Source organism: Pecten maximus, chromosome 3 (assembly GCF_902652985.1).
Source record: "Pecten maximus chromosome 3, xPecMax1.1, whole genome shotgun sequence".
NCBI lineage: Eukaryota > Metazoa > Mollusca > Bivalvia > Pectinida > Pectinidae > Pecten > Pecten maximus.
The window spans coordinates 48,063,109-48,086,176 of NC_047017.1; the positions used below are offsets into that span (position 1 = coordinate 48,063,109).

A 23,068-nucleotide genomic window follows, 5' to 3' on the forward strand; every position below is an offset into this window, starting at 1 on the left:
GTAACAGGGATTGATCATAGTTACAGTGATTGGTCATAGTTACAGGGATTGACCATAGCTACAGGGATTGATCATAGTTACAGGGATTGATCATAGTTACAGGGATTGATCATAGTTACAGGGAGTGATGACCAATGGTCTGCTGATCTCATGGATTGGTTAAATTCTGTTAACAAAACAAAGGATATTTCTACGTACTCATGGTCATAAACGTGTTATCAAAGTACTTGGGGCTGCCACCGCCCGCATAAAGATAAGAAAGGGGCGTCTGTTGCTGGACTCCGTGACATCCTCAGAAAGGGGAGACAACCTAGCCACATTCGTATTGATAAGGGTCAAGAAGTAAAATCAAAGGAGGTAGATTCGCTTTTAGATTGATATGGTACACTACTGTATAAACATTTACATGCCAGGTACAACGCAAAGGCTGTTGTAACCGAGCGTGTCATTAAGACTATTATTACGATAAAATATCGACATGGAGTATCTGTATTTATTCATTTGAGCAATGACAAAAGACAAGTTAACATTGACAAAAGACAAGCTAACAATGACAAAAGACAAGTTAACATCTGGGTTGACAGAGACATTACGTATCTGTATTTATTCATTTCAAGCAATGGTGACAAAGGACAAGTTAACATCTGGGTCCACAGAAGGTTCACGTAACCCCAAACAAACAGTTTACTCCTTAGAGCGAGAGAAACTTCATTAAAGACTAAATTCAGTGTTATCAGATTTTCAATCCTCGCAACGAAGTAGAAAGTATACTGGTATCAACTTGATATACCGCCTAAGGTTCCGTCCGTCAGTCTGTATGTCTGTGTGAACTAATTTTAATAAAACTACATTGGAATGTTAAGGACTACATATGTTTATATAAATGAGCATGCATGTCTGTTTTTGTACAAATTTCGGTTCCAGAGGTAGTCTAGCCACTATACACATGTTTCTACATAAAGGCCCATAACGTATTGGAACTTACATAGGTTTCATTAAAACTTGGTCAACGTTAGCGAATATTCATGATTATGATAATAGTCTTCCTGCCCATTTCCCCCCAAGTTTAAGAACATGATTTTGTAGATGTAATAAGATATACAAATATCCACTGATTTAATACTCATCACCGTTGTCTTGTGTAAGTGTACATGTTTCTATGACATGTTATGCTCGTAGGATGGAGAAGGTCGGATGCTACTATCCATTAATGGGAATTTAGTATTGGAAAATGTATTCAAATAATTTTGTTTATTATATACCTTAGCGGTACAGCGGCCCTGTTACAATTGTACGTATCAAAGTAAGGTCCTCGGCATTGTCAATAGGTTTTCGTTCCTTACATCACAATATCAATATGTATCTATATAGAAGGATTTTGTCTTCGTTATCCTTTCTGATATTCTTTTCAATAAAATCAGCTTTCATGTGAAAAAACCCCCCAAGTCGTCCAAGAGAGGGACGCCAACTATGAGTACATAACAGTGTTGCGCAATGTCGTTATATTATAGTTCAGAATGTTCGTGAATTGTAACTGTGCACATGAAATACATATGATGTGTTGGCATTACTTGTGCTGTACCTATTTTTACTATTATTCTATTAAGTTTAGCCGTACCACATGTTGTTATCTAATAATTTCTATCTTTCAAATTTCTGTCGCCATGGTAACCTTGTCATACTTTGTTCGAGAGTGTCGCCATGGTAACCTTGTCATACTTTGTTATTGTGATGTCATCATTTTCTCATTTACACAGCATCAACGATACGATGATGGAAACTGACACTTTTGTGATGTCTACGAATTTCGATGTTTTTGGACATGTAAAACATATACATTTTGTATGCGTCTTTTTGTATGTTCATTAACACGTTCCACGTATCTGTGCGTCGTACCAAACCTAGGCCTCTCCCTCGAACGCCTCTTTTCTCCTGATCATCATAACTCCGTCACGGATAGGCACCATCACCTGACAGGACACACGGAGAGATCAATCAATATACCAATCAATTTATTCAACACGTGCCTTTAGTCTACACTCCGTGATAATTTCTAATGATAACTATACATTTTTACTTTCACACCTTTTTTGTATGACATTATTTTCAACATTTATCGAGACTAATGTTATAATATAATAATATAAAATTCTAATCAAGACTTATTTGAAGTGTTCCGTAACTAGACGGAACTAAGGAAAATATTGAGTATGTTTTGAAACGTACATTTTTTTTAATATAAAACAGTCTAAACTCAGATTAAAGTATTCATGTAGTTTAAAATAAGAAAATCCCTATCTGTCAGCATATAATATGTAAATTGGTACAAATGTCAAACCATGGCTTGTCATAATAAGTGATCCATATTTATTCTGATGTTATGATTCAGTATACATTCGCTGATGGTTAATGTTTTTTATATATATTCTGTGGCACAACTTCACCTGGGAAACCCTGTTATCGTTGTAGACGTAGTCGTTGAACTCCCGCATCACGTGACTTTGAGCAATCCGACTTTCATCAAGCTGTAGCTTGTCCTTGGGTAAGTAGGCCTGGCCCCCGTGTAGGGCGTTATCTATCAGTATAGTCCCTCGGGGTGTCAACATATCATTGTCCATAATTATCTTTAAACAAGAAATATCTTTTAAAAAGATAAACGGCATAGTACTGCTGGTAAAATAATCTAACGAACTAATTAATAAATGCGTTTCAGCACGAGTAACAAAATTATATCAGTTTGAATCATTTTTGGTGATAATAAGACTGCATTTGAATCAGGAATATGATTTTATTAATGTGTCATTTGAATAGATACATCCATTTATTCATCTTGCATTCAATCTTAATTTTGTTTCATCTTTAACTGCATATCTGCATTTTGCATTTACCGCTACATTGACCAATCACATACTTCATCTTGACCAGTAACGCCACCTTTCGCGTCATATCTGGAGCCAAAAGAAAATTATACGGCTATGCCGAAAAAAATGTCAAATATCGTCTAAAATTTGCATAAAGGAATATACATGTATATAACTTTATCCAAGTGCCTGAAATTAATAATTGAAAGAAACTGCTACGAATTCGTATTACAGGAAGATGATCTTCCAACTGTCAGAGTTATCCAGAAATATTACCTATAATAAATATAACATGTACCATTTATATAAACCACTATCCAATTGTAAAATAACTCTGATGTGCTTCAAATAAAATAACAAAATACATTTCAATTTTACACACTGTACAGAACATATGTAACTATAATTAGATGATAATATGAACAAGATGTCTGCGACAGACTCTTTGAAGCTGATGTCAACAGGTGAGTTTTAAATTCCTTGTATTTGGCCAGGGTTTTCGACTTCCTGGTAGCAGATGGTAAGCTGTTCCATAAAGTGGTCGCTACTTTTCCAAAGCACCGGGTACCATAAGTCACAGTACGAGAGTTTTGAACGCATAACAAGGATTTTCTGTCACCGATTGTAGTCTGACGGCTAGTATTGAGTGATGTGTTCCTGTAAATACACCAGAGCTGTTTCATGTATTGCCTTGTATGTGTACATCCGAATCTGGTACCGTGACATGAGACGCACAGGTACATCGTGTAGCAATGCAATGGATAAAGCACTGTTGTGATGTACTCCCTCATTCGAGTACGGGTACCCAGGCGTGCTACAGTGATCTGAACCCTCTACAGACAGTTAATCAGGGTACCCAGGCGTGCTACAGTGATCTGGTACCTCTACAGACAGCTAATCAGAGTACCCAGGCGTGCTACAGTGGTCTGGACCCTCTACAGACAGCTAATCAGGGTACCCAGGCGTGCTACAGTGGTCTGAACCCTATACAGAAGTTAATCAGGGTACCCAGGCGTGCTACAGTGATCTGGACCCTCTACAGACAGCTAATCAGGGTACCCAGGCGTGCTACAGTGATCTGAACCATCTACAGACAGTTAATCAGGGTACCCAGGTGTGCTACAGTGATCTCGACCCTCTACAGACAGATAATCAGGGTACCCAGGTGTGCTACAGTGATCTCGACCCTCTACAGACAGCTAATCAGGGTACCCAGACGTGCTACAGTGATCTGAACCCTCTACAGACAGTTAATCAGGGTACCCAGGCGTGCTACAGTGATCTGGACCCTCTACAGACAGCTAATCAGGGTACCCAGGCGTGCTACAGTGATCTGAACCCTCTACAGACAGCTAATCAGGGTACCAGATATACCACAGAACAAAATACCAATGTCTTCTGTGGTGATGAACTGCCGGATACACCCAATGGTGTAATCAACATCAGTAAGTCATCTTGTAAACATAATCATTTAATTTCCCTGTTAATGGCACTCATCTGTGTTGATCGTTCACGTCCATTGTGAGTATGGTCGATTTCGATATTCGTTTTCAAGTTCGAAAATACAAACAGCATATCAACAAGCAAATGAAGTCATAATTCTTTATCAAATCCGACAAAAATAGACCTTTGCAAAACAGCCGGGAAAGTTAATTCAAGTCTTCCCTATTGATACAAGTTTCTGCATCATTAGCAATGTCCACCATGCATATCCTGGCCAATCCAGATTATATCATTTTCGAAACATGAAAGGAAGGGGATATGAGATTGTGAGATGGCAGCCATCAGCTTCCCAAAAATTCTTCATCTACCTGCCACTCTCGAAACCTCTTTTTCACCAGCCGTCGACATCTATCACGACAATCGTGATATTGGGCCTTTGTGTACAGATTATAGAGAAAACAGGGATGCAACCTATTGTTCACCAGGATGTCAATATCACATTGTCTTCTCTGTAGACAATATCAAACTAATGCAAAGGGAGTGGTGTTGGCATTAGGCACCATAATTCAAGAACGTTTTGAGCTTTTAAATTGTTGATTGATTTAGAATGATCCACTCTTGAAGTAAATCCAGTGCAGCATTCTCTTGTTTTGTCGACACTCCTGCGAAGCCTTCAACGGAATCCAGTAGTATCTCGAAATATATGTTCCATCTTGAAGTAGATGATTTAAAGCCCAGTAAGTACTTGTCTAGTCGGACAATAGTTGTATAGAAAAGGAACAAACCGGGCGAGTTGGTCTGTGGTCATCTGAACTAAAGCGTCTCCTGCTATGTTCGGAAGCAACATGTGTAGAGTAACTCCGAGAAATAGCAGGTTTAGAATGATTTGTACCTGGTGAACCTCAGTTTCTTAGGTAATAAGTCACACAATTTTTTTAGCCTAAAAGGAATTAAGCTGAATCATATAGATGCTTCGTCCTTGTAAGATATGTCTGAGATGATATGGACCTAAAGTATGGATACTTAGGAGGCGGCTTCGGATAAAGCATTTATACCTAGGATATGATTCCGCTTAAAGTATTGGTACCATAGCTCTGCGTTAATTATTGATACGTAAGAGACAGCTGATGTGGTATCGATGTTATATTTGTTGCACATTTCTCTTTTTTTAAACAAAATCGACTTTGATTTACTATTATTGTATCTACTCTGTTTATTATAGCCTATCCCTTCAAGGCATCGACTAATCCTGTCTTTACGTAAGCGCAGCTTGTTGAGTCGTATGTAACCGGCCCTAATAATCTTTGAGTCGTATGTAACCAGCCCTAATAATCTTTGTTTGAGTTGTATGTAACCAGCCCTAATAATCTTTGTTTGAGTCGTATGTAACCAGCCCTAATAATCTTTGTTTGAGTCGTATGTAACCAGCCCTAATAATCTTTGTTTGAGTTGTATGTAACCAACCCTTATAATCTTTGTTTGAGTCGTATGTAACCAGCCCTAATAATCTTTGTTTGAGTTGTATGTAACCAGCCCTAATAATCTTTGTTTGAGTCGTATGTAACCAGCCCTAATAATCTTTGTTTGAGTTGTATGTAACCAGCCCTAATAATCTTTGTTTGAGTTGTATGTAACCAGCCCTAATAATCTTTGTTTGAGTTGTATGTAACCAGTCCTAATAATCTTTGTTTGAGTTGTATGTAACCAGCCCTAATAATCTTTGAGTTGTATGTAACCAGCCCTAATAATCTTTGTTTGAGTCGTATGTAACCAGCCCTAATAATCTTTGTTTGAGTTGTATGTAACCAGCCCTAATAATCTTTGAGTTGTATGTAACCAGCCCTAATAATCTTTGTTTGAGTTGTATGTAACCAGCCCTAATAATCTTTGAGTTGTATGTAACCAGCCCTAATAATCTTTGTTTGAGTTGTATGTAACCAGCCCTAATAATCTTTGTTTGAGTTGTATGTAACCAGCCCTAATAATCTTTGTTTGAGTCGTATGTAACCAGCCCTAATAATCTTTGTTTGAGTTGTATGTAACCAGCCCTAATAATCTTTGTTTGAGTTGTATGTAACCAGCCCTAATAATCTTTGTTTGAGTCGTATGTAACCAGCCCTAATAATCTTTGTTTGAGTTGTATGTAACCAGCCCTAATAATCTTTGTTTGAGTTGTATGTAACCAGCCCTAATAATCTTTGTTTGAGTTGTATGTAACCAGCCCTAATAATCTTTGTTTGAGTCGTATGTAACCAGCCCTAATAATCTTTGTTTGAGTTGTATGTAACCAGCCCTAATAATCTTTGTTTGAGTTGTATGTAACCAGCCCTAATAATCTTTGTTTGAGTCGTATGTAACCAGCACTAATAATGTTTGTTTGAGTCGTATGTAACCAGCACTAATAATCTTTGTTTGAGTTGTATGTAACCAGCCCTAATAATCTTTGTTTGAGTTGTATGTAACCAGCACTAATAATCTTTGTTTGAGTTGTATGTAACCAGCACTACTAATCTCTGTTGTTGGGTATAAGACTGAAGCCTTGCTGTACTTACCTTGTAATAGTCTATATAACCTTCTTTGTTGGCGTCGATGAAGACCATGTCGAACTGCTGTCTTTCCACTGCCAGCTGTTCAAGGCTGCCTTTAGCGGGACCTTTGGAGTGAAGAAATAATCAAATCTTGACTGGTTGGAATGCATAAAATGTTTGTAGTGCATTACAATTCATTCTCCGACAACGTATCAATTGAATTTGAATGGCGTAGGTGTTTTGGCGCTGATGCACTTGTTGCATAAACAAAAAGCATTATCGTTTATTTTTTGTTATCAATTGAATTTTAAACCTTGATTAATGAATACCGGTATTTAAATTACTCTTTGGGTCAAAATGAATGTCCAAACCGTGTGCAAATTGTACTTTAATTCATTTTATTACATGAAACGTAAATGACTTTCAATAACTCACCAATTAATATCTCGATTTTCTTTCCGTGTGGCGATTGGTCAACCAATTTCCTCGCAACGTCTCCGACATACTCCGATAACTCACATGTGACAACTTTCCCATCAGCCGGAAGTGCCTCCGCCATGGCCAGTGCGCCACATCCGGTAAAGAGGCCGACTTCCAGTACTCGTTTGGAGTTGGACATGCCGACGAGTGTCTTCAAAAATGTACCTAAAATTAATTAAAGATATGGCAATAATGGGGTAGCTCTCTTCGTGAACTTTTGTCAGATTCCAAAACGAACACTCAAGTTCCCTTTGTATTGCCGAGAAGAACTACATTAAGAACATGTTTATTCGCCGCCAACAAACTATGATATACCTTCCAGAGATCCAGAAAGCATCGCAGCCGATACTGCCAACTCAACCTTGCCCTCGTTATGTGCTTCCTTCCACGGATGGCTCTCGGATTCTTTGATGAGGTTGTCGATGTCCTCACTGACGGGACTAGATATTTCATCACAGTAATCGTCCCGTGCCTATATATGTAGCATACAAATTATACATGACTTATATTACGATGTGTAGATTTATATCTGAATTATAGCAGTGATTTAAGAAACGCGATAGGTGACGGTTGACAGACGTTCCTTCTTTATAAGATCTGAGATTAAGGATGTTTACATTATGTGCCTTAGTGCCAGTATTTGTCCACCTCTACACATCAAGTAGATATAACGATGTCTATGTTTTATCATGTAAGATCTACAATGGTTAATACTGGGAGAAAAACATTTAATCTTATGTATATTAAGGATACAGAACTCTACCGAAGGGAATATATATCAGCTTCCGCAGGTAAACATTCTCCATACAATTCTCCATGCATACATATATAGAACACATTTCCTTAAAATGTGGTTTTCTACATACGTTTATAATACATGATATATAGACATAAATGTATTATGTGTAGGAAACATCCCAGTCTACTACTAGGTAAGCGACGCTTTGGTACTCACCAGGATACAGTCTATACAAGTCTGTATTTGTGTCTGAATGTCTTCTGGAACTCCTCGAGGTTTTGCGGACTCCCGTAATTTAACAAGGTGACGTAGAACAGGATGTGCCCAGCAGTGCCTTTGAAAAGCGAAAGCCATCTTCGTTTTCGGAGGATGTATCCTGAAATGATATAAAAAATGAAATGAGATCACAGAGGGACCTTGGCACCTACCACTGAATGATCTTTTCTCTACTTGTGTTCTCCATTTTCAATGATAACTCTTCCAGTCCGCCAGAAACGGTCATAGACTTTCTAACATTATGAGGTCCCATGACGGTAGATGTTGAGTATATATAGACTGTATGCTGATGTATACAGAACAACTATGGAGATCGGATTAATGTCACCGTGAGTAGTGGTCACCCTCGGGAAATATGGTTCCTTCGGTTAACCAAACCTTCATGTTACCCGGCATCCAGGGCCATAAATGCATATTATTTTTCGGTATAATAAACAATTGATGGCCCTGAATGCAGGGCCATAAATGCATAGTGTTAGTCCATTGTCATATTAAAAACCCTCCAAAAGCGACTTTTCCTGGAATTGATGATGCAGGAAAGATAGGTACTGTGATGGTGGTACCTTCTTACATAATCCTGACAAAAATCAGATGGTACTATCACATAGGATGGATAAAAATGGATAGTTTTGTCAGAGCGTTGATTTCACCGTCCACCACAGGCACGCGTGACGTCACTTACCACTTCCTCTACTTTTTTGTTAAGCATTAAAAACAAAGTGCCAAACATTAGAAATCAGAGAAAATATTTACTTACACTAGAGGTATCTTGTATAGCTTTGTTGACGTTGTGTAAATTTTTTGATACTTTTCTGTATTTGTCTGTCCTGTTTTCTTTTAACGACCACCTGTTCTATCACAATATGTGGTATTCACCAAATAACTGGGTATAAATAACTTACACAACTATGTATGAAACATACACAACTAGGTATAAATAACATACACAACTGGGTATAAATAACATACACAACTAGGTATAAATACCATACACAACTAGGTATAAATAACATACACAACTAGGTATAAATAACATACACAACTAGGTATAAATAACATACACAACTAGGTATAAATAACATACATAACTAGGTATAAATAACATACACAACTAGGTATAAATAACATACACAACTACGTATAAAGAACATACACAACTAGGTATAAATATCATATACAACTAAGTATAAATATCATATACAACTAGGTATAAATAACATACACAACTAGGTATAAAACATACACAACTAGGTATAAATAACATACACAACTAGGTATAAATAACATACATAACTAGGTATAAAACATACACAACTAGGTATAAATAACATACACAACTAGGTATAAATAACATACACAACTAGGTATAAATAACATACACAACTACGTATAAAGAACATACACAACTAGGTATAAATAACATACACAACTAGGTATAAATAACATACACAACTAGGTATAAATATCATACACAACTAGGTATAAATAACATACATAACTAGGTATAAATAACATATACAACTAGGTATAAAGAACATACATAACTAGGTATAAAGAACATACACAACTAGGTATAAATAACATATACCACTAGGTATAAATAACATACATAACTAGGTATAAATAACATACACAACTAGGTATAAATAACATACACAACTAGGTATAAATAACATACACAACTAGGTATAAATATCATACACCACTAGGTATAAATAACATACACCACTAGGTATAAATAACATACATAACTAGGTATAAATAACATACACAACTAGGTATAAATAACATACATAACTAGGTATAAATAACATACACCACTAGGTATAAAGAACATACATAACTAGGTATAAAACATACACAACTAGGTATAAATAACATATACCACTAGGTATAAAACATACACAACTAGGTATAAATAACATACACAACATAACATACACAACTAGGTATAAAGAACATACACAACTAGGTATAAATATCATCCACAACTAGGTATAAAACATACACAACTAGGTATAAATATCATACACAACTAGGTATAAATAACATACACAACTAGGTATAAATAACATACACAACTAGGTATAAATAACATACACAACTAGGTATAAATAACATATACAACTAAGTATAAATATCATATACAACTAGGTATAAATAACATACACAACTAGGTATAAAACATACACAACTAGGTATAAATAACATACACAACTAGGTATAAATAACATACACAACTAGGTATAAATAACATACACAACTAGGTATAAATAACATACACAACTAGGTATAAATAACATATACAACTAAGTATAAATATCATATACAAATAGGTATAAATAACATACACAACTAGGTATAAAACATACACAACTAGGTATAAATAACATACACAACTGGGTATAAATAACATACACAACTAGGTATAAATACCATACACAACTAGGTATAAAGAACATACACAACTAGGTATAAATAACATACATAACTAGGTATAAAGAACATACACAACTAGGTATAAATAACATACATAACTAGGTATAAATAACATACACAACTAGGTATAAATAACATACACAACTACGTATAAATAACATACACAACTAAGTATAAATAACATACACAACTAGGTATAAATAACATACATAACTAGGTATAAATAACATACATAACTAGGTATAAATAACATACATAACTAGGTATAAATATCATATACAACTAGGTATAAAACATACACAACTAGGTATAAATATCATACACAACTAGGTATAAATAACATACACAACTAGGTATAAAACATACATAACTAGGTATAAATAACATATACAACTAGGTATAAAACATACACAACTAGGTATAAATAACATACACAACTAGGTATAAATAACATACACAACTAGGTATAAATAACATACACAACTAGGTATAAATATCATACACAACTAGGTATAAATAACATACACAACTAGGTATAAATAACATACACAACTAGGTATAAATAACATACACAACTAGGTATAAATAACATACACAACTAGGTATAAATAACATACACAACTGGGTATAAATAACATACACAACTAGGTATAAATAACATACACAACTAGGTATAAATAACATACATAACTAGGTATAAAGAACATACACAACTAGGTATAAATAACATACATAACTAGGTATAAAGAACATACACAACTAGGTATAAATAACATACATAACTAGGTATAAATAACATATACAACTAGGTATAAATAACATACATAACTAGGTATAAAGAACATACACAACTAGGTATAAATATCATATACAACTAGGTATAAATAACATACATAACTAGGTATAAATAACATACACAACTAGGTATAAATAACATACACAACTAGATATAAATAACATACACAACTAGGTATAAATATCATACACCACTAGGTATAAATAACATACACAACTAGGTATAAATATCATACACAACTAGGTATAAATAACATACACAACTAGGTATAAATAACATGCACAACTAGGTATAAATAACATACACAACTAGGTATAAAACATACATAACTAGGTATAAATAACATACATAACTAGGTATAAATAACATACACAACTAGGTATAAAACATACACAACTAGGTATAAATATCATATACAACTAGGTATAAAGAACATACACAACTAGGTATAAATATCATATACAACTAGGTATAAATATCATATACAACTAGGTATAAATAACATACACAACTAGGTATAAATAACATACACAACTAGGTATAAAACATACACAACTAGGTATAAAGAACATACACCACTAGGTATAAAGAACATACACAACTAGGCATACTAAGAACCAATTTCGAACTCACACATTTAGTTTTTAGAAAAGATACTGATTTATAATAACAAGGAGTGGGGAGAACCTTCACATCAACTTTGATAGGTATGATTCCACTACGAGTCAAGATATAGCGGTTCTAACGTCCAGATCAAAGATGGCGGCCTGTCAACTGTCCAATCAGGCTAAAAAATGAACGGACACAACTGACGTATATTGAGGCTTGAGAAATATCCTTCTGATGCTCTCAGGAAATAATGATAACAAGGTTTGTTTACAGACACGATAGATGGACGATGGAATCATCAAATGATTGTGGGTTAGTCTTCAAATTAAAACTGAAAAAAAACCCAAAGAATATGTGGAGTCGCAATAGAGCTGCACTTTAGATAGCAGCTAGAATACTATATCGTTTTTACCTGATGTGCGTCCTCTTGTAAACAACAATAAACTGTACCTGGATAACTATACGTGTGTGTCGTCCGTTTGTATGACTCCAGTATAGGACAACGCGGTAAATATTACCTAGATTGGTGACACGTGACTGTTTTAGACTCCAGTATCTGTTGCCACCTCATATTCAATCATTGTTTTTTATTCTCCTGTCTACGAAATGCACTACAGCTGTCGGAAATTTATACATGTAATTTGCATTACCATAATGAGCTCGCGCTATGCACAAGAGTGATAGAGGACAAGTTAATATCTGGGTCGACAGAGAGTTCATGTCATCACAAACAAGTTTTGCTTCTTAGAGCTAGAAAAACGTTTAGGGAGTAAATTCCATTGAAAAGCTATAATCATCACAACCATACTATATGGGTATACTGGTATTAGCTGGTTAGTCCACCCTTCCCTCTCTATCTTGTCACTACACTTGGGTTTTTGTATTAAGGCGTATACCTCATCAATCCTTAGATTAGTTTCCTTCAAAATTGGTTCAATAGTGATAAATAAGTCCACTGTTATGATAATGTCTCATATATTTCTCCCATTCAACTCAACCAACACCAATTATAGGAACATGTCTGTGCTTTTTTGTTGCTAATATGATTTGACACATACATTTCTCCATTAACTTGATAATCATTACTGGTATTGGTTAGCCAGTGACATACAGTTCCGTCAGCAGTTGATATATCTTTAAAAAAAACTCTTGATATTGCGAACACATATTTGAATAGAGTGTGGTATGTAACAATCGTAGACTGGGGAGGACGATATGTTACTGTCAAGAAATGGAGATTTAAAATCATCTCATTATATAGCTTAGTGGTACGAAATAATACATTAGAGATTTTCATCATTTTTATATCGTCAGTGATACATCATGCTATATATTTTTGTGCTTTATTGAACAACGCAATGAATATTTAAGTATATGTTTTTTCTAGTGGTCGCCCAAACATATTTGTGCATGGATATAATTTTAACGTTCAATTTTGAATCGGAATAGGAATGGAGTTGGTCTGTTGAATATCAACCGTTGGCCACAAACTTTAATGTTAACCAGAACTGACTTTACAAACTCGACCTGACAACACGATCCAACCATCTCGACCTCATTAACATGATTTGACGATATCGTCCCCAACAACTGGATCCCACCAATTTTCCCAATTACCCGACCCAACCAATCTGAGTCGATCAATTCGACCTACTACCATTAAAATAGTAACTGGATTGAACTGGGCCTAATCGCAATACTAGGGTCCATTTTTCAATGTTGAATATAGAACCGTGTCATATGACAATGATCAATATAGAACCGGGTCATATGACAATGATCAATATGGAACCGTGTCATATGACAAGGATCAATACGGAACCGTGTCATATGACAAGGATCAATATAGAACCGGGTCATATAACAATGATCAATATAGAACCGTGTCATATGACAACGATCAATATAGAACCGGGTCATATGACATTGATCAATATAGAACCGGGTCATATGACAATTATCAATATAGAACCGTGTCATATGACAATGATCAATATAGAACCGTGTCATATGACAATGATCAATATAGAACCGGGTCATATGACAATGATTAATATAGAACCGTGTCATATGACAAGGATCGATATAGAACCGGGTCATATGACAATGATCAATATAGAACCGTGTCATATGACAATGATTAATATAGAACCGGGTCATATGACAAGGATCGATATAGAACCGGGTCATATGACAATGATCAATATAGAACCGTGTCATATGACAAGGATCGATATAGAACCGGGTCATATGACAATGATCAATATAGAACCGTGTCATATGACAATGATCAATATAGAACCGTGTCATATGACAATGATCAATATAGAACCGTGTCATATGACAAGGATCGATATAGAACCGGGTCATATGACAATGATCAATATAGAACCGTGTCATATGACAATGATTAATATAGAACCGGGTCATATGACAAGGATCGATATAGAACCGGGTCATATGACAAGGATCAATATGGAACCGTGTCATATGACAATGATCAATATAGAACCGGGTCATATGACAAGGATCAATATGGAACCGGGTCATATGACAAGGATCAATATAGAACCGTGTCATATGACAATGATCAATATAGAACCGGGTCATATAACAATGATCAATATAGAACCGTGTCATATGACAAGGATCAATATGGAACCAGGTCATATGACAAGGATCGATATGGAATCATGTCATACAAGGGTCCATTTTCAACATTGAGTATGAAACCGAGGCTATAGCAATGCCCATTTTCAATGACGAATATGAAACCTAGCCAACTAACAATGCTAATACTGGGGTACATTTTCGATGACGAATTTTCAAAAAGTTCTTTTTGTTTTGTTTTTACATTTTTAGCGGAAGATAGTGAATACTGATACCTTCTAGCCCTATAGGACGTACATGTATGTAAATTGTATACGTATTATACTGAACGTATACGTATACCTAAGATCAATGTGGCTGGGTATGTCCTGAATGCAGGATATGTCAGCTTAAAAAGTATGCGAGAGTGAGGAAAGCACGTAAAATATGATATTAACCTAAACTGATGAGGCAGCGTAAACAAAAGCATGATATAGTATACATATGGAAATATTAATAGCACTCACGCGAGAGGACAGCAGATGTCATGCTTGTAAAATATGGTTTAATGACGAATAACGTATTTTGTTAGAAAGAGAAAGTCAATACCCTACGGAAACCAGTTAGTTTTACATGAAATAAACTTGTTCATGTCGTAATAACGGCTTAGTATATCGTAAATACGTTATAGCTATCTTGTAGTTACGGCATCATTTTCTCGTAACAAGTTGTAATTAGTAGGTCAAACGGTTAGGTCTTGTTGCTTGATCCGAGTTAGTTGGGTCGAGTTAGCGAGATCGAGTTGGTCAGGTCGAGTTATTGGGGCCGGATGTGTTGAGATTACATATACATAATATTATAATGAGGTCAGTTTTAAATTGCGTCCATATTCAACGTGTAGATGTGAAGAATAGACTTACGGTTCCGTGTTCAGCGACACACTGAGTGTTGTTGCTATAACAGCCCGACACGATGTTTACATTTTACATATACGTTTTATTTTTACATTCATTTATTTGTATTCTAATTCATAAATCTGTAAAATATTTTAATTGTTTCAAAAGAAATAAATTCAATGATAAAGTATCAATGAACAGGTGGCATTAAATATAGAGTCGTAATGGTAACTGTGTCACACGTTGTTGGTACAGTGTTGCCGTGTTTACTTTGTCAGACGTTGTTGGTACAGTGTTGCCATGGTAACTTTGTCAGAGGTTGTTGGTACAGTGTTGCCATGGTAACTTTGTCACACGTTGTTGTTACAGTGTTGCCATGGTAACTTTGTCACACGTTGTTGGTACAGTGTTGCCGTGTTTACTTTGTCAGACGTTGTTGGTACAGTGTTGCCATGGTAACTTTGTCAGAGGTTGTTGGTACAGTGTTGCCATGGTAACTTTGTCACACGTTGTTGTTACAGTGTTGCCATGGTAACTTTGTCACACGTTGTTGGTACAGTGTTGCCATGGTAACTTTGTCAGAGGTTGTTGGTACAGTGTTGCCGTGTTTACTTTGTCAGACGTTGTTGGTACAGTGTTGCCATGGTAACTGTGTCACACGTTGTTGGTACAATGTTGCCATGGTAACTTTGTCAGACGTTGTTGGTAAAGTGTTGCCATAGTTACTTTGTCACACGTTGTTGGTACAGTGTTGCCATGGTAACTTTGTCATACGTTGTTGGTACAGTGTTGCCATGGTAACTTTGTCAGAGGTTGTTGGTACAGTGTTGCCATGGTAACTTTGTCATACGTTGTTGGTACAATGTTTCAATGCCATTTTAACTTTGTCACATGTTGTTGGTAGAGTGTCGACATGATAACATTGTCACATCTTTTCCACGTGGTGTTACCTGGTGATGGAAATGGACGATTTTGCGCTGTCCACGAACTTTGATGTCTTTGAACTCTTACTCGTCAAAAAGTATCACGTACAAGTATACAGTCTTTTTGTACGCCTATGTACCATGGTCCAAGTATCCATGTGTTCTACCAAACCTAGGCTTCCCCCTCGAACGCCTCCTTTCTTCTGATCATCATAACTCCGTCACGGATAGGCACCATCACCTGACAGAACACACCAAGAGGCCGATCAATATGATAATTAATAATTGTGTCAGGTACATGCACCCTAAACTTTGATACGTTGACAATTTTCACCTAGATAATTGCTCTTGATAGGTGATATTTATCGACCATAATTAGGTAAGATTAAAAAATAAAGAGCATAGGAATTTACAAAAGGTTTGTCAAGTAAATGATAATATCTATTATACCGTTATACTGTGTGTCATTTCTAATTACTCAAATACATCAACATACATTGCTTCCAAAGCATAACACCTTAATTAACGATTTTGAGTAGGTAATTGTTTTATCGGTCGTGTTTTGAGGTTCAAGCTCAACACGAAGAAGATTGGATCTAAATAAGTTAAGAAAAATCTATAGCGTTGTCTAATGTGCTCTATTGCAGGTATGCTAGTGTATACCCTTCTACAATCTTCTACTATTTTGCCTCCTATTGACTTAGAGATAGTAAGAGAGGACCGCCATTGTAAGGTTGAAGGTGGCAATCCTCTGAACGTGACACGCATTCTGATTATAGCGGTGATATGTATACCTCGATTACATAATGTTAATAATTTAAACAGATACTGAGACTTCACCTGGTTAACCCTGTTATCGTTGTAGACGTAGTCGTTGAACTCCCGCATCACGTGACTTTGAGCAATCCGACTTTCATCAAGCTGTAGCTTGTCCTTGGGTAAGTAGGCCTGGCCCCCGTGTAGGGCGTTATCTATCAGTATAGTCCCTCGGGGTGTCAACATATCATTGTCCATAATTATCTGTAAAAGATAACATATTGTTTGTTGGATGTACAAGTACACAGTATTAACTTTGTATTTTGGTGTGCCAATGAATTCAGAGAATACAGTTTTGCTTAACGTCCTCATAACACAGGTAAACTAAGGACGGAGTGATATATCAGATGATCTCTCTACATCTGTTGTCAGTACAATGTGACCTCGATAGTCCAGGGGTTACGATCATTTTCACTCTCTATACCTGTGGAATATGTCAGCGAGGTATGTTGCGGCTAGTATTTACCAGGGTAACAATAGCAAAATCAATCAAAAACCAAAAAGAATTGTCTGATCCTTTGCTGAAACGAATCTCGAGGTCGCCTTAAACCGTTAAACCGTTAAATTGACCCTGGCTTCGAACTTGATTATCGCATCTTTGTAATCTTCAAAAATAAATGCATCAGCTTAGCGATTAGTCAGGGGTTTTCCTTATATCAATTAAATAGGTAGTTTTGTGCTATCGAATTTACCAGGATATAATTTTGTCCAGAGGAGAGCGAAAGTGAAGTGGTGACCCCATAAGGTGGGTGTAACCAGGCGTGGTGTTACCATTTCAAGGTTATATTCCAGTGTGGGGATACTAAATATTGGCCACTGAGTGGCACTATTGTTAATCATCGTCGGATACCCATGGTTGATTGAACTGCGGTAAACTAAACTTATCAACCGTTGTGCAATCAACCGTGGGTATCCAACGATGCTGTTGATGAACAATAGTACTATCTAATAGTGATATGTGTAGGCAGTCGTCATGATGTTATTGGAACTCTGTCCTTACATAATGCGTACCTTGTAATAGTCTATATAACCTTCTTTGTTGGCATCAATGAAGACCATGTCGAACTGCTGTCCTTCTGTAGCTAACTGTTGAATACTTTCTGCAGCTGGACCTGTGAAAACACCTATATATCTACATTTCGTTCTATACCAAAAGGTCATGAATTGCTTTCTTTACTGCCAGTTTACCAAGGCATTACAGAATGTTAGCTTCAGCTTATTTGTATGTTTTGTATCTGATTTTATTCTTTATTACACGTTCTAAGATATATATCAAAGTCGGTGATTATGGCGATGAAAGATTACTAAAGTTATCACAAGAAACAGTAACAATAAAAGCAAAACAAAAACAAAAAAACAAAACATTCACCAATCATTATATCAATCTTTTTCCCGTGTGGCGATTGGTCAACCAATTTCCTCGCAACGTCTCCGACATACTCTGATAGTTCACATGTGACAACTTTTCCATCAGCCGGAAGTGCCTCCGCCATGGCCAGTGCCCCACATCCGGTAAAGAGGCCGACTTCCAGTACTCGCTTGGCGTTGGACATGCCAGCGAGTGTCTTCAAAAATGTACCTGAAATTAATGTCAAAGAAGACAGAAATATCGCTGTATTTTTAACCTGATACATCCTGTCTGATCTCGACAAATACACCAAAACTCCGATTTAAAATTGTGGATAGAGTTTGGTATAGTATCAGTAATATTCCTAATATCTACCCAACTCACTAACTGGGTAGAGATCCAGGTATTACCGGTAATATTGAGATAGAAGATGGACACTTAACCATGGTATAATAATGTGATATCATATTGGTTAATTTATAGGGCTGCAAAACATTTCATTTTAGCAAGAAATCAGTTTGGTACAAATGCAGGCCATATTCAATGTTGATGTTAAAGTATCAAAGCTATATGGTATTAGGAACAGAGGTCATAAAATATGTCATTTCAGAAAAGGGGTATTTTGATTCACAAACATTTGAGAGACAAACACTTGTAAGTTATCTTTACATTGAATACCCTTTTCTGTATTATCAGATGATTGATGTTCGAGAAATAGAGTAAATCGGTGAGATTTCCATTTTAGATTTGTTTTCTTAATATCTATATATAAAAAAAAAATCTTCCCAAAACATTTTAAACTACATACTTACTTATATCATAGATAACCAGCATATTACAGTCAGGAGAGCAAATATCCTAGAATCTGCATGCATGTATATATACATGTAAGGTTTTGAAAATGTATCAATAATTATATACAGAAAGAACAGAGTTGGGCCAACAGGCGGGATATCCTTGTAGAATACACAAAGAAAAACCGAAACCCTTATTCAGATGTAATTGTATACTTAGGTCTAATACATCTTGTTCTCAAGAACAGTCCAGAATAAAAAAAAAGATATGAAATAACGTTTGTTGCATACACGATCAAATTATTGTTTGACATAATGTGTCAGTGAATGGTTTACCCTCCAAGGCGCCAGATAACATCCTAGACGACACCATCCATTGTGTCTTGCCCTCGTCATGAGCCTGTTTCCAGGGATGGGTTTCCGTCTCGGTGATGAGGTTTTTCATTGCCTCGCTGGACGGGCTGGTTATCGTGTCACAGTAGTCATCTAGTGCCTATAGAAAGTATGTAACACTGGGTTACCGACCTCGCCTTTACCTCATGTAAGTACATTGTTATATAACATCCTTTTTCTTGCAATAAACAGACACACATTATTGTATAAACACTTTATCCTATTGTATGTCTTCCTTGTCTCTCCCTATAGTTGACACATGCACAAAAACGAGGGCTAGGCCATGGTAACATCAATATTCCTTAATTTAATGGAAATCCTTAACTTAAAATTTTCCACAGAAAAATGTTATTGGATTTATGGGAAAATCTTTGTTTTGAGTATATTTCTTACCCTATCAAATTCTGTAAAGCTCTCCATTGATTTTTTTTAACTTAATGATAATTCTTAAGTTAAGGAATATTGATGAACCTGGCGCAGCTGGTTCTATGTTGTATGACAAATACTTGTAGGCAACGACAATGTAACATACAAAAGAAAGCTTACAGAACAAGGGAATGACTAACCCTCAATCCACCACTCCCACCACCCTCCCCCGAGTTCTTATGTTTATGTCAAATCTTAGCAACCCACTAATTATAAACTGCACATGTTTGATAATTATAGAATCTTTTCCCTAGATGTTAAGTCTATCTAGGACTCCAGCGGATTGTATTATTCTCTGGTTAGACCCTGGATAAGTCCATACTTATCCATGTATGTAAGGGTTAAGGGGTATGCCACCGTGATCTTGATGTAAGTATAAGGATTTTTACATGTAGTGTAGAGGTCGGGCTCAGAATTTTGGAAATGCTCACATTAAGTTACAGGTTATTACCATGTTAACCATAACTACATAGGCAAGGACATCTCAGTTTGTGTAGGATATAGTTTGGTCGTTTGTATTTAAGGCGAACGAAACAAGAAATTAAAATACTGAGGTATTGTAGCAAATGTGAATGATATGGTGGTACTTACATTGGCACAGTCTATACAAGTCTGTATTTGTGTCTGGATGTCTTCCGGAACTCCTCGGGTTTTTGCCGTCTCTAGTAATTTCACAAGGTGACGCTTAACAGGACTTTGTGCCATTTTCGTTTTCGGTTTAAAAGTCTAAAACGAAATAGAAATGAAAAATCGTGTGATTCTATCAAACAAGGACAATGACGTGTTCAGTTTGAACACTGAGGTAACCATTCAATATGACTGTCAGAAATGGAGATTCATAGGAGCCCTCTATTTAATGATAATTAAGGGTCCTATATTGTAGGCGAGTTTGAACAGTTCCCCTTTTTATTCTAGTAATTATCTGTTCTATTAACACGTGGTATTCACAAAATGTAACTGTACTTTTCTTCTGATCAGAGGCAAAACCGAACATGCAAAGGTGAAAAAGAAAGACCGCTGAATCAGAGAAAAGGCGATATCAATCTTCAATTGTCAAAATCCAGGATGGTCTCAAAATTGAAGAGGCACAACTGCGGAGGAACCTACGCATAAGGTTGGTTAAAGACTGATCGGTTCGATTACAGGGTGTATATCCGAGCTAGGGGTCTTTACTGTTAGTGATGGTTTTCATTGCCGTCTTCACCTCCTCCAATCGAGGCATATTTTCCCAATCTCTCTTGCTATTAGAAGAGCACGGGTTGTTTACAAGCCGTACTTATGATAAGATTTCTGTCGTCGGAAAAGATTTTTTTGTCGGATATCAGTTTCCCAGTCAGATGTCTGATCAGTGTGTTCATGTGAATTCATGCTTAAGTGGGGGATTCCTAAGAGATCCAGTTGCTGCTTTAGATGTTAAATTGGGCAGATGGTGAATTAGATCAAGGTTTTGCTATTGGGATGATTTGAAGATGTGCGTGAGGTAATGAAGATATGTTTTGACGGCTTTGGTGAGATTTACGGCCCATGACACATAACTTCTGCTCATCCATGGATTTGATGGACTTCAGTGAAAGTTAGTGGAAAGGAAGACCATAGAAGGTTGATAGGCATGAAGTCCTTGACAAGTCCTACCCTTCCAGATAATTCAAATTTGCAATTAAATATAAGAAATGTTTTCTTTACAATTAATTAATGACAAATAATAACTGTATTTTCTTTATCTACATACCTTCGTGAAACAAGTGACCAGTGAGTGTATGGAAATTGTTACCAAATCGACGTTGGATTTTATAAAAAGTTTTGATAAACGTGTTGAACAATACACTTCATTTTATTGTAACTATCAATACCAAAGCTTACGTCATCTCTAGTTATTAAGTATACAATGATGTAAATGTGTATCATGTTGATAACAGCTGGTACATATGTCACTTGCAAAATGTCATTATTGTATCAAAATACATCGGTACAATGCATATGTTTCATCAACATAAAAATGCTGAAAAAACTAAGATCACATCCGATGAAAAATACGATTTGATTGAAAAACATCTGAAATGTTACTGTATCGATTCTGTAAATGACTTACATTCTTTGTGTGAGCTCCAGCTAAGTAGCCCTAGTAGGTCTTCCCAGGTGTTTATTCACGGCTTACGAGTGATGTACCAGGCACTTGTAGTACAAAGTGGATGGATATATATGGGATCATGTTATCGAATAGTATTCCGTGGGGTTCAACGTTACATATTTTTACCGCGACTGATTGTGACTGACTATATCTGGGATGTCATGTACATACGTACTGACTATATCTGGGTGTCATGTACATGCGTACTGACTATATCTGGGATGTCATGTACATGCGTACTGACTATATCTGGGGTGTCATGTACATGCGTACTGAATATATCTGGGATGTCATGTACATGCGTACTGACTATATCTGGGATGTCATGTACATGCGTACTGACTATATCTGGGATGTCATGTACATGCGTACTGAATATATCTGGGATGTCATGTACATGCGTACTGAATATATCTGGGATGTCATGTACATGCGTACTGACTATATCTGGGATGTCATGGACATGCGTACTGAATATATCTAGGTGTCATGTACATGCGTACTGACTATATCTGGGATGTCATGTACATGCGTACTGACTATATCTGGGATGTCATGTACATGCGTACTGACTATATCTGGGA

General features: G+C 36.2%; 2 protein-coding genes across 2 annotated transcripts; both read right to left on the bottom strand.

Annotated features, from left to right (window-relative positions):
• Positions 1-565: 565 nt before the first annotated feature.
• LOC117324401 (O-methyltransferase MdmC-like) lies at positions 566-12,976 on the bottom strand. Its single transcript, XM_033880246.1, has 7 exons — positions 12,690-12,976; positions 8,268-8,427; positions 7,628-7,784; positions 7,268-7,477; positions 6,857-6,957; positions 2,445-2,624; positions 566-1,970 (listed from the first exon to the last, which is right to left on the bottom strand). The coding sequence occupies exons 1-7, from the start codon at positions 12,740-12,742 to the stop codon at positions 1,902-1,904; spliced, it is 930 nt and encodes a 309-aa protein (XP_033736137.1). The 5' UTR covers positions 12,743-12,976; the 3' UTR covers positions 566-1,901.
• Positions 12,977-15,795: 2,819 nt separating this feature from the next.
• Positions 15,796-22,646, bottom strand: LOC117324402 (O-methyltransferase MdmC-like). Its single transcript, XM_033880248.1, has 7 exons — positions 22,446-22,646; positions 20,948-21,082; positions 19,874-20,030; positions 18,765-18,974; positions 18,407-18,507; positions 17,420-17,599; positions 15,796-16,820 (listed from the first exon to the last, which is right to left on the bottom strand). The coding sequence occupies exons 2-7, from the start codon at positions 21,059-21,061 to the stop codon at positions 16,752-16,754; spliced, it is 831 nt and encodes a 276-aa protein (XP_033736139.1). The 5' UTR covers positions 21,062-21,082; positions 22,446-22,646; the 3' UTR covers positions 15,796-16,751.
• Between the last annotated feature and the right edge of the window lie 422 nt (positions 22,647-23,068).